This window comes from Sciurus vulgaris (assembly GCF_902686455.1).
Source record: "Sciurus vulgaris genome assembly, chromosome: 11".
Classification (NCBI taxonomy): Eukaryota; Metazoa; Chordata; class Mammalia; order Rodentia; family Sciuridae; genus Sciurus; species Sciurus vulgaris.
Window position 1 is genome coordinate 66,535,123 of NC_136472.1, and position 13,423 is coordinate 66,548,545.

General features: G+C 43.5%; 1 protein-coding gene across 1 annotated transcript; it reads right to left on the reverse strand.

Annotated features, from left to right (window-relative positions):
• Positions 1–3,096: 3,096 nt before the first annotated feature.
• Positions 3,097–13,165, reverse strand: CNGA4 (cyclic nucleotide gated channel subunit alpha 4). The gene is made up of 7 exons (XM_079104702.1): positions 13,155–13,165; positions 8,715–8,901; positions 8,488–8,589; positions 8,178–8,284; positions 7,273–7,918; positions 6,200–6,549; positions 3,097–5,210 (listed from the first exon to the last, which is right to left on the reverse strand). Exons 2-7 carry the CDS (start codon positions 8,774–8,776, stop codon positions 4,750–4,752), a joined length of 1,728 nt encoding a protein of 575 aa, XP_078960828.1. The 5' UTR covers positions 8,777–8,901; positions 13,155–13,165; the 3' UTR covers positions 3,097–4,749.
• Positions 13,166–13,423: the final 258 nt, after the last annotated feature.

Below are 13,423 nucleotides of genomic sequence, written 5' to 3' on the forward strand. Positions count from 1 at the left end.
GGTAACCTAATTCCAGAGCTTCAGAAGGAGATGATAGTGGCATATTTCTCAAATAGTTGTAAGGATTAATTGAGACAATGCACTTGGCTTAGGACCTAGCATAAAGCAACTTCTCAACAAATCAAATCTAGTATTTTTAGTTGCTTTATGAACCTCAGCTTCCTGATTGGTAAAAATGAACATAATAATAACTTAAACTTACTGATATTGTTATAATGACAAAATGAGATAATGTATGTATAGCAGTTTGGAATGATTCAATGACACTTATAAAAATACTATACATTTACTTGATTCTCTAAATCAGACAATTTGCATTTATGCTTTTAACCACCTACCTTATGGGGAAGTTGTGTTTTGTGGCATTCTTTCTGGTCTCTCTTTTCCTAGTTATAGTCTTAGAAACATTTCTGGGTGTTTTATGTTAGACAGGATATCTGGGACAGGGTCTCTGGTCTTTAGACCATGCTGATTATGCTGATATGTGCCTTGTTCAAGCCTGCGTACCTCTAGGGGACCTCTGGCATAGTGACCATTCTGCAGTTTCCAATCTTAACTCTTAGCATTATTAGTATTCTGGGTGCTTTGTGGAAATGGGCTCCAGGCTGCTTTCCTCCCCAGAGACACTGTGGTACACAATTTTGGCTCCTATTACCTTTGCTTTCTGGTGTTATTCTTGTGAATATGGCAAATGGAATTTTGCAGATGTAATTAAGGTTAATAATCAGCTGACCTTCTAATAGGGAAATGGTCTTGGCTTATTCAGGTAGATCTAATCTAATCAGATGAGCCCTGAAGATCTTTCTCAACTTGTAGTAGAAGGAGAAGTGAAAAAAAATGAGAAAGATTTAATGTGCCTTTGTTGCCTTGAAGATGAAGGGGACTTGTATCAAGGACACAGAGCTCAGCCCTACAATCAAAGGGATCTGAATTCTGCCAACTGTCTGAATGAGCTTGGAAGAAGATTGTTCCCCAGAGCCTCCAGTTAAGGGCTCAACCCAGCTGACACCTTGATTTCAGTCTTGGAAGGCTCTGAGCAGAGCCTGGTTTTCTGACTCAGAATGGCAGGATAAATAGGTGCTGTTTTAAGTTGTTAAATTTGTGGCAATATGTTACAACAGAAAAAAAAAAGCCTAATATAATCTCTAAGAATCCCATTTCTTTTCTGCTTTTCTCTTCCTCCTCCTCCTCCTCCTTCTTCTTTTGCAGTATTGGAAATTGAATGTAGGGGTTCTCTACCAATGAGCTATATCACCAGTGCTTTTAATTTTTATTTTGAGACAGGGTTCCAGATTTACTGAGGCTGAACTCAAACTTGGATCCTCCTGCCTCAGCCTTCAGAATAGTGGGATTTCAGGTGTGTGCCACCAAACCTGACCCCCATTTCTTTTCTTAGTCTTGGAGAAGCTTCCCTCTTTAGGTCCAGAAGCTTCTATTTCTTCAACTCTAACCCCTTGCAGTCAACAATTTACCTCTAAGTGAATTGTTTGTAAAAACCCAGGATCCCTGGTCATAAAACAATCTAAGGCAGAGTTTCTGACAATTTCTGTTTTGGGCATTCCCATACAAAAACCAAGTTTAGGGGATACAAAGATTTAGGTAACTTCTTGATAGGTGAAGGTATAAAATGTACCAAATCCAAAATGACTATTTCAATAAAATTTCTTGCTACATATATAAGTATACTTAGCCTAGTGCTTGATACACACTAACATTCTCTAGACTAAAAAATATTTATTATTTTTTATTTCAGGAACATAAATTGCATGCACTCTACCCAGCTTGATTTATTTTTTTGTCAAAATATTGTCTTCAACACAGTGACAGAAATTGTTCCTTAACTAGAGGGCCCCAGGTATGGAATTGCTGATATTTAAGATGTCCTTAGGCATGGTGAAGAATCTGATCTTCCATGTGTGGTGGTGTATACTTGTAGTCCCAGAAACTTGGGAAGCTAAGGCAAGAGGATCACTAATTTGAGACCAGTTTCAGCAACTTGGTGAGATCCTGTCTCAGAATGAAAACTAAAAAAAACCTGGGGATGTGATTCAGTGGTTAAGCATCCTGGGTTCAATCCTGGATACCAAAAAAGAAAAAGAAAAAGAAAAAAAAGAAAAGAAATGGGAAACTGATCCCCTCATTAGGAACAGCAGCCTCAGAACCAAACATGTATCTGACCTTGGAGGAATTTTGCTTCTGCATCCAGATTATGCCAGGTAGTCAGTTATTACCCCTATTGATGCTGTAGACCAGGATTCTATGGGGTGGCAGTGATCACTTATTCTAACAGAGCCTGTACATTGTGTGGTGTCAACAAAAAGCTTCCTTTCAATTCCCTAAATCCATCAGATACCACTGATATGGTCTTTACTATATACCTACCCACTCTACTTCAGCATGATTTGAGGACAGAGATGGTAGAAAAACCTCCTGAGAGAAGGTCAAGGATCATATATTTTCTCTCATATGTGGAAGCTAGAGAAGAAAAAAGGAAAGATGGAGGGGGTCATGGTTTAGACATTAGAAGTCTCCCAAAAGTTCATGTGTGGAAATAATACAAGAAAGTTGGGTTATGAAAATCTTAACCTAATCAGTACATTAATCTCCTGATAGGTATTAACTGGGTAGGAACAGTATGCAGGTACGGTGTGGCTGGAGGAGGTGGGTCGCTGGGGGTATGCCTTTGAGTACATATTTTGTTCTTGTTGAGCAGAGCTCTCTCTCTGCTTCTTGGTGGTCATGTCCTGACCTGCTTTCCTCCACTACACTCTTCCACCAAGATGTTCTGCTTCATCTCAGGTCCAGAGCAATGGAGCCAGCCATCTATGGACTAAGACCTCTGAAACCTTGAGCCCCCAAATAAACTTTTCCTCCTTAAAATTTCTCTCGTAAGGTCTTTTTCACAGAAGTGAAAAAGCTGACTAAAACAGGGGAAAGAATCTCAAGAAAATCGAAAGGAGATTAGTAGAGGAAAGGGATCAGGGGGTGGAAGTAAGGGGAGGGAGGGCAAATGCTGGAGAGTGATACTGGTCAAATAACATTGTTATATTTTGTACGTGTACGAATACGTGACAACAAATTCCATCATTATGTACAACTATAATGTACCAATAAAACAATGAATCAAAATGCAGTATGTAAAAAATTAAAAAATAAACAATTATTAAAAATGTGAGAAAAAAAGTGAAACCTCCTGAGAAATTAACACATACTTTCTTACAATTTTGACCTCTATGTGCTTCAACTCTCTTCACTTTGATTAGCAAATATTTGTGTCTCTATATGTCAGGTACGGTTTGGGCCTTGGGAATACAGAGATGAACAGGACAGATGTAGTGCCAGACTTGTGAATCTTATTATTTTGTGAAGAAGAAATCACAAAATATCTACATATTTTTAAATGATTTGAAGGGCTATGACCCTCATAATCTCTCATGATAGTAGAAATTTACCACTCAGTTATACCTAGAAGTTAAGCCCCAGATTTGTTTTAATATATCACCTGGCATAGCTCAGACCTGAAGACCCACCATATTCTGGAGGAGCTGAAGTGGTGACTCAGGGTGAATATGATTCAGAACTGATAGACTTCTCTGTAGACTCAATGCCTTCCCAGCCCCAAACCAGCAGCCCTCCTTCGAAGCACACCAAAGTTACTCCAAAACTCCCAACATACTCATCTCTAATTGTCTCTATGATATTTCACTCCACCTAGTCTCTTCTCTGTATCCTATATTTGTGAATATCATGCAATGTAGGAGGGTTGGATTTCTGACAGCACCAAGGTCAGCTCCAACAACTGGTTGGGTAGGGAAGAGCCAGGCAGAGGTACTGGAAACTATTTCCCATTTGTAACAACCCCGAACGCAGGGAAGCCCTGGCTCCAGATTCCAGAAGGTCTGGCTCACTAAACTAGATCAAACCCCTCAGAGTTCATAAAGTTGAGGACATACACTGTGATGTGGGATGCAACGACCAGCATGTGATGTGAATATATCTATGAAAGGATATATACACTTCAAACAATGTCATACATAAGATGACTTTCCCTTACCTCAGTACACTATTTTTTAAGTACCCCAACTTTTTTGAACCGAACCTACCAGCTACTACACACCTGTACTCTTTACCCCTGTGACTCAGAATTCAGACAGAATTCATCCTGGCCCACCACTGGCTTTGTCTTTTCTTTCTAGTCCCGTAAATGCTTATGAGGAGGCAAATACTTTATTGAAGTGCAATTTGCAGCGTACACTTGCAAACCTCCCATGTGGGGAGCATTTGGAGGACCTCTTGGACCAAGAAGGTTCTGGGTGTACTTTTGTGTTTTCACAAGCAATGTGTGCACCTGTGAGCTGTATCTATGTGTCTATTGATGTATGACTGTCGGCAGATGTTTAGGGGGTACACGACTGTGTATATAAGCTGTGATGTAAGTTGTATCTATGCTTGTGCTCTGAGAATGGGAAGTCTACAGCATATTCTATGGAATACACAGTACTGGGCCAGCGTGTGTGTGTGTGTGTGTGTGTGTGTGTGTGTGTGTGTGTGTATGTGTGTGCGTGTGCATGTGCTGGTGAGTGAGGGAATGAAAGTGTGTTATACCCCCACATCTCTAGCTGGGCATCTACAAATCAATTCACTCCCATCTCTGTGACCTAGCAAACAAGATGACAGAGTTTCTGCAGGCAGGCTCTCCTACAATTCTGGATTCACTTGAAGGTGGGTATCCTGGGGACAGAGATGGAATCATTCTGTTCCTGGGGGTCTCTCCTGGCTGGCTCTTCCCCTTCCATCCTTGGAAGTTCCTTCCCCAGGCTCACCCTCATCATCAGCCTCAGCCAGGTCTTCAGGCATTGGCCACTCTCTGGTCTGCCACTCCAGCCGTTCGATACGGTAAGCAATCTTGAGTGCACTGGACTCCAGCTCAGCCAGTAGGCGAGCAAACTTGGTCTGTAGATCATCAAGCTGTTGGTCAAGGCCTCTTAGCCTGGACTCTGTGGCCTCCTGTAGGGCAATCTCAGCTGCCTCAGCATTTACATCCAACTTGTTCATTTTGAGCAGGATCTCACGACCCTTCTCCTCCATGACAGCCTGGGCTTGTGGATACTCACTCAACACCTCCCGCAGGTCTTCCTTGCTGAGGCAGAACAGGTCTGAATAACCTAGGCTCTTAATGTTGGCTGTACGACGGTTTCCAGACATGTTTCCTGTGGCCCATGGGCAGATAGATGGGAGGATAGTTAGCAGGGATGTGGGGAGGTGGCGTTTCACTCCTGAGCTAGGATCCCCCCTCCATATTTGTGCTTCGGAGCCTCTTTTTCTGCGTAATTCTTTCATTCAGTAATGTACTAGGGACCAGGCCCTGTGCTGGGTGGGTATCAGTGATGTGTCTCAAATAATTCATGGTCTAGAGGAGACAGATATTTAATGGGATAGTTACATAACAGAATGGTTGGTGCAGTGTAGACATATGCATTAGGTACCATGGGAAGACAGGCAAAGAACCCGTGTCAAGTTGTGAGGCAGGGAATATAGGGAAGCCTGGAGGAAGGAATGACTGCACCGGGTAGGAGGTAACTAGGGGGAATAGGGAAGCGAGTGGGAGGAGAGCAATCTAACCAGGAGGAGGAGCAAGAGTAGAGGGATGGGCAAGTTGCCAAACTTCTCTAAGCTTCAATTTCCTTATCTTTAAAATGAGAATAAGACTAGTTCCTACCTTATACAGCTGTATGAGATTTTTTTTGGGGTGGGGGTTAGGGATATTTATTTATTTATTTTGACTTTTTTTTAAGATTCAAGAAATTTTATTAACAGCTACTACAAACAGTAAGATAGCTCAATTAGATTATGAAGTACAATGTGTGAGAATTTGAATTGATGCATGAGAAACACAGCAGGGGATGTAGTAAGCATGAGATAAATGTCATTATTACTATTACTTCCATCATTTTCACTGCTTTGTTGGTGCCTCAGTCAATACCCACAAAGTATGCCTACTCTCTCTTCTAAGGACCCACCCTGCTAAATGACCTTGGCTCAGCTTCTTCTCAGTGAACAGACGCCCTGTAATGACTCAGGAAGGGGTGAGGTTTCCTTCATCTATGTGCCCCAAAGTACCATCTTGTGCCAGCACAAAATTCTGCTATCCAATTCTCTTTCCTAACTCTGTCCCTGGCAAAATTGCTGGGGTACCCACCTTTGATGTTGATGATACTGATCTCCCCAAAGTAGAGCCCTGCACCAAGCACAGCATACTGTGTGACACCATCATCTGCCACCACAGCCAGCTGACCCTCTCGGATGATGTACATCTCTCGGCCAATGTCCCCCTTGCGGCATACATATTCGCCTGGTGAGTAGGTCTGGGGTTGCAGCTTCAGCACAAGCTCCTCCAGCAGACTGGCCTCACAGTTCTGGAAGATCTGTACCCGGCTTAGAGTAGACAGGTGTACAGACACAGCCACTTCTGCTCTCAGCCTCTCAGGCAGGTGCTGTAAGATGGCTACCTCATTGGTCATCTTCTTGTTAATCTGCAGGTGCTGGTACCTGGGAGAAGGGGTAGTACCATTTCTTTACCAGCCTGCCTCTACCCCTTCCATTAGGGCTCAGTTCAGCCAAGATCTCAATCACACTGAGGCCTCACAGGGGTCATGGAAGAACCTGAGAGTTAGCTAATCTCCTTTCTTGGTTTCAGACATGTTTTGGCATCTTTGACCTCAGCCAAGGCATGGAAGCCTCTACCACTTGACAGTGAATACCATACTGTTTACTTTCTGTCAGGCTCCATCCCACCCATATTCACCGGTTAGTACCTCCTCCACTGATAGTTGATTCAATCACCAAGCTCCCATCTTCTTGGAGAACCATCTCTCTGACTCCCCAGTTTTGTGACACTTATTTTTGTTCAGAACGCAGTATGACTTACCTGGATATAGTCCATCATCTTGTTGGTCATCTGCTGGCGGGGATGGTATTTCCCTTCTCCACTCACTCTTTCTAGAGCCTTCTGAGCCCTGCCAGACAGTGGCAGCTCCCATTCCCTGGTCACCATGTTGTCCTTCCTTTTGCATGAATTTCTCTATTAGTCTCTTACCCACCCTCTTCCCCCAGGTTAGATTCCTTCAGTGGGGGACACTCCTTTCCAAGTTCTCTAGCAGACTTACTAATGAGTGCCACATTTAGATCCTCTCCGCCCCCTGGACAATCAGATGCAGTGCCCCACACCCTCAGGTTGTGCCTCCACGCCTCTCCCTCTACTAGCATTCTCACCAATCTATAACTCGCCGCTCCAGCCGGCGGTTGACACGCTGCAACTTCATGTACTTCTTCACCAGCGCGTGATCTGGGTAGAAAGCCGCATCTGCAGTGTTCATGTTGTAGATGACAGAGCTCATGCTACCCATGATGGTGGCGAAACCCATGACAGCCAGCAGGAAATCGCCCACCATGAAGAGGTACTCCTCCTCCCTGGCTGGCAGCGGTGTATCGCCCACGGTTGTCAGGATCAGCGTGGAGAAGTAAAAGCTGTAAAGGTACTGGCGCCGCAGGCGCTCAAAGCCAGGCCGCGCTGGGTCGGGGTACACCCATGCGTCACGCCCAAAACCCAGGTACTGGGACAGGGCAAAGTATAAGCAGCTGTTCCAATGGATGACGACAAAAATGTAAAGCATCAGCTTGGCGATACGAAAGGCGTTTGGGTAAGCTGTGCGGGTCTCTGTGCGGTCGAAAGCCTCAAAGAGGCGAGGCACACGAAGAAAGCGGTTCAGCCTCAGCGTGGGCGTGTGTGGGCCCAACTGCGCGTAAAGGGCATCCGTGGGGAGGAGCGAAGCCAGGTCCAACAGGAAGCTCCAGGTACGGACATAGCGACTCGCGATTCTCCCTTTGTCCACCACCAGGATACCCTGTTCTAAGAATCCTAGGAGAGGGAAGGGAGGGATGTGTTGGGATCAACCGCAGGTGAGGGTGGGCAGGCCAGGGACACAAACACAGGGACAGAGTGGAGGTGGGCATAACCCAATCCAGGGTTTCTGGAGTGAGCAAGGCGATGTTGTCAGATACAGAGAGACACATGTCAAAGTACTATCACGAAGGGGGCCCTGCTCTTGTTGATATGAGAGTCTTTCTTTAGGAAGGGAACAAGAAATGGAAGGATCAAGTTCTAGGGTTTCACCCACCCGTGTGGAATCGCACTATGATGTCCAGAAGGTACAGCAGGTCACTTGTGTAGTCTAGCACGAACCAGGCCAACAGGTAACCATGTTGTAAGTCAGGAAAGCAGGCTCTGAAAGGTGGTGGGAGTGGGAGGAGAGGAGATTGGTTTACAGGCCAAGCTGTGTGTAAGGCAGTTCAACTCAGGCCCCTCAGTACTACTCTGCAGGCCTTGGGCCCTGCAATGGGTGCGGCTTCTACTTTGGGCCCTGCCCAAATACCCACTGCTCTCCTTCATCCTTACTTAAGGCCCTTCTTTTAGCATCCCTGCCAAACCTGCATATGATGATGATGAGGTTATACATTACAGGGCAGACCATGGTATTCAGCCACCAGTAGTAGTAATCCCCAGATGGATCCAAGACAGGTAGCTTCTTCCTGTGGGCAAAAAGAGAAATCCTACCTAATGTGTTCACCAGACATTCGATGGTTGTGACCAAGCGGAATGAAGATCCTTTGGAGCGAGGTGGATAGATGTGACACAAAGGACTAGGACTCCTCACCTGGTTTTGGATGGGGCAGGAGGGCTGGATTCTGTAGTCCTCACTTTGCTATCTTGGCTCATGGTTCTGTGGCCTGGTGCTGGCCTGTGCAATATCCAGGACCTCTCTGCCTGTAGGTGACTTGGGGAGGAGGGGGCTAGTGCCTCACTGTTTGGAAGAGGCTGCCCTTGGGCTCCAGCTGTGACTTCTGCTCTTAGCAACACAACCAGGGCTAACAGTTACCAAAGGGGTGGAGGCAGTATAGCTCCAGCGACCCGCCCTGTCTCCCAGGGCCTGGGCTTACACCTGCCCAGCTAAACACCTTTAATGAGGTCCCTGGAGAAGATGGAGTGGGGTGTGCCTCAGAAGGAATCCTAGATCTTATTTCTTCCTTCTCTTCTCTCTTAACCTCAGGCTGAACTACATAGGGGCCCCTCTAGGTCAGGAGACCTGGGTTTTATTGTAGGTTCATACACCATTTTACCTTGTTCAAATTTTCTGCTTGGGTCTCACTATTTATTTATTTAACAACTATTTGCTGAGTGACTCATCTGTGTCAGGTGCTATACTAGTCTCCAGGGACAGAGATGCCTCTCACATCAGATGTGAGCTCGTTTTTATTATCTGTACCCTTATCTACTGCCACATCTACTTAATCTTCTTCCTGCTGGATAGTGTGATGGGGACCATCTTATGGGGCCCTTTCCCCTATTCCTTTCCTAGTATCTCCAGTGCCTGATGCTACTAGCTATTTCATGTGTTTTCTGGATACTTAACCTCTTTCAACTTTTCTCTGTCTGTGAACATGCTTAAATTTCTCCATTCCAAAATAACAATCCTATTAATTCTCCCTTAACCTGATGTCCCTTTCAGTACTATCATCTTTCTCCATCAACAAGTCATGATCAGAACTCCTGCTGTGTGTCAGATGAATACTGTGTTAAGTATTGGGGATTAAAAAAAAAAAAAGTGAACGAGACACACTCTCTGCCCTCTAGAAAGCTCAGTCTGCTAGGGGAAATAGGTATACAGGTAAGTACACATCAGATAATTACATAGGGACAGTCATATCCAGGGTACTGATAAGACTTAATTAAGTGGTTACACAGAAAGATGTTATTGTACATAGGAAAGTTCCTAATTGAGTTGGGTTCTGTAGGATGAATAGGAGTTAGGTATAGAGCTGGGACAGTGAAAAGCACCAAGGCAGAGAGTAAAGTGTGCAAAAGGATAGAAACATCAAAAATCATAGTGACTAGGAGAATATCAGTCTGGTATTTTTATTTTTTAGCTTTAAAAGAGGACCTATAGGGATAATAGAGAGAGAAGAGACCAAGTGAAGAGGCAACTAAGGGTTTTATCAGACATGTTACAAAGCTTGAATTTTACCCAAAGGCAATAAGTAACCAGGGTCAGATTTGTGATTTTGTTCCCAATTTATTTTTTTGAAATCCCTTCCTCCCATTGCTTTTGTGATAAAATAATTTGTTTTTCTTTTTTTTTTTTGGGAGGGTGCTGGGGATCAAACCCAGGGCCTTGTGCTTACAAGGCAAGCACTCTACTGACTGAACTATCTCCCCAGCCTCAATAATTTGTTTTTCTATTTCCTTCTTAATCTCTTTCATAAGCTTCTCTGCCCATCTCTTCTAAATTGGTCTTTTTTAGGACCCTGTTCGAGAGCTTTCTCTCTTTCTATTCTCCTGACCCTTTCAGGTTGATCTTGGTTACCTGCAGAATTTCCTTTGACATCTAATGACTCTCAAGAATTTTCCCTATACCAGGCATGGTGGACATGCCTGTAATCCAGTGACTTGGGAGGCTGAGGCAGGAGGGTTGCAAGTTTGAAGCCAGCAACTTAGCAAGACCCTATCTTTTTTTTTTTCGTACCAGGGATTAAACCCAGGGGCACTTACCACTGAGTCACATCCCCAGCCCTTTTTTGTATTTTATTTAGAGACAGGTCTTATTGAGTTGCTTAGGACCTCACTAAGTTGCTGAGGCTGGTTTTGAACTCAAGATCCTCTTGCCTCAGTCACCCAAGCCACTGGGATTACAGGTGTGAGCTATTGCACCTGGCTGCAAGACTCTATCTTAAAAAAGGAGGCGGGGAGATGTAGCTCAATGTTAAAGTGCCTTTATTAATCCCCAGTATAATAAAACAAAAACAAACAAAAATTCTCCCTAAGTTTCAGTTATTTATGTAACTACTTACTGGATGTACTCACTGGGATATCCCACAGTCCTTCAACCCATTGTGTTCATAACTGTGTTCATTATCTTTGCCCATCTACTCTTTTTCCTATAATCCCTGTCTCTTTGTCCTTTAAGTCATAGATCTAGGACAGTAATTATTATTATTATTATTATTATTATAATACATTGTTCAATGGCAGTTAAAAAGTAGTCACAAATTCTTTCACGATGTTCCCTGGTGATTATTTCAACCAAGGGTACTAGCAAGAGAGATGTTGTGTAACTTCTGAGGTTAGATTTAAAAAAGTCATGCTGCTGCTTTCTGGTTCTCTTGAAATGCTTGTTGTCTGGTAGCTTCCTCTCAACAAATATCTTTCTTGGAAACGAACCACCACATTGTGAGAGCTCTACTTGATAGTGCCAGTTGAGTTTAGCCTTGATTTGTTCCAGCCCAGGCATTACACATGTGACTGATAAAACTTCTAGATGATTCTAACCAACCTCAAGTCACCTTCAGGTATTTGGACTTTTAGATGAGGCTATAGACAACCTGGATCAGATACAAGTCATTCCTGCCATGTCTTATCAGAATTCTCAGACTCTGTAAGCATAATAAAATGGCTACTGTTTTCTGACACTAAGTTTGGGGTGGTATATTGCTCAGCATAGTAACCACAACAAACAAACATATAGAAAAGTGCACATTTTTTAAAGAATATAGTTTGGTAACATGAACACAACTGTGTAATTAGCACTTAGATCAAGAAACAGATCTCAGGAGCCACAGTCTGTTCACTTCTAATCAATGTTTTTCCAAGGCTGTTTACCCTGACTTATAAAATCATACCTTAGTTTTACCTGGTTTTGAATTTATATGAACTATCAGTATTTAATCCTTCCTCTTACTTTCCTTTCAGATATACCTAATCATCAAGCTTATCTTTCTTTAAAAAAAGAAACAACCCTTTTTAGTTGTAGATGGCCATACCTTTATTTATTTATATTTTGTGTATTTATTTATTAATTATTTGCATGCCTTACATGTGCCAGGCAAGTGCTCTCCCACTGAGCTACAACCCCAGCCCCCTCATCAAGCTCTTCTAATTCTGCATGTCTACCTCTCTGCATTCTTATCACACTACTTTGGGCCTTATCAGGTCTTTTTTTTTTTTTTTTTTCTTATCAGCTCTTGACTGACCTTTTACAAAAGTTCCTTTACTATTTATCTGACCATATATAAAACTGTGTTTAACTCTCTATTGTCCCAAGGATAAAATCTAAATTTCTAACAGGGCCTGTAAAACTCTCCTATACTTGACATCTGTCCCTGTCTTTAGCCTCATCTAACCTTTCCTCATGTTCCCTAGGCTCTGGACACACTGTACTGATTGCAGTTCTCAGAGCACCCTCCGCTTATCTATTCTGCCTTGCCTGGGTATATTCTGGTCCTTTGGACTGAAACATCTTTCTTTCTTTCTTTCTCTTTCTTTCTTTCTTTCTTTCTTTCTTTCTTTCTTTCTTTCTTTCTTTCTTTCTTTCTTTCTTTCTCTTTTTTCCTTTCTTTTTCTTTTTAAAGACCTTTAATTTTGAACTAATTTCAGATATTTTAGAAAAGTTGCAAAAATAATACAGAAAGTTGTTAAATCTATCCACCTTTCCCTCGTTATAGTCTTATAGAACTATAAAAAATGATCAAAACCATACAATTAACACTGGCACAATATTTTAAACTACAGACCTGATTTGTAACTTCCATTTTTTAAATTACTCTAGCTTGTTTCCCAAGACTAGCTCAGACAGTATCTTCTACGTGAAGTCTTCCCTGAGCCCCTTCACTCTTTCTTGCGCCCATCCTTTATACCCAAGTCACGATAAGTGCTCTTGATGTTTCTTAAAATATAGCACTTTCCTCACTAGTGTGCTATATATATAGTTTGTGTTTGGTTAAGGCTCTGAGGTCCTGGAGGGCAAAGACCTGTTCTAATCAATCTGGAATCCAGCCTGACATGTAGGCACTTATTTCGTGTTCCTTTGACTGACTGAAACAGTTCCCAAAGGGTCACTAAGCAACACAGTGCCTAGGTGCTGTGGACGACAGGGAGGGGTAACTGCTGGGTATAGTACAGCAAAAATGACCTAGTTTCTTTGCAGTCAGCATTCTCCAAGGGTCCGCTTTTCCACAGGTCCTGCCCACCTACTAACTCCTCCCCCAGGCCTATCATTTAGGACTAGTCACGCCCTTCCACGCCCACTCTTCACTCTAAGCACCGCCCAGTATTCGTGGCCACGCCCCTTTCGTCCTAGTCTTTTCCAGTCCCATTCCTCTCCTAAGTCCCGCCTTGCTGGTCTTTTCCCGGCCCCTGAAAGTCGTGTCCCTCCTTAGGTCCTGCCTTCTGCCCTCTGGTTCGACCTTTCCTTCCCAGGCTCCGCCTGCATCCTGCGTGCCTCCACCTCCCCAGAGGTCTGCCCCTATGATACGCTGGAGTCCTTCTGAGGGGCGGGGTTTTACCGTGCTAAGGGGAGGGACCTGGACGAAA

What these genes read in the sequence shown, in the direction of transcription:
- CNGA4 (XM_079104702.1), bottom strand. Translation starts at nt 8,776, where the DNA reads ATGAGCCAAGATAGCAAAGTGAGGACTACAGAATCCAGCCCTCCTGCC. An exon ending in CTCATCATCATCATATGCAG is followed by an intron (nt 8,285 to 8,487) that starts GTTTGGCAGGGA and finishes ACCACCTTTCAG; the next exon opens with AGCCTGCTTTCCTGACTTAC. An exon ending in CATAGTGCGATTCCACACGG is followed by an intron (nt 7,919 to 8,177) that starts GTGGGTGAAACC and finishes TCCCTCTCCTAG; the next exon opens with GATTCTTAGAACAGGGTATC.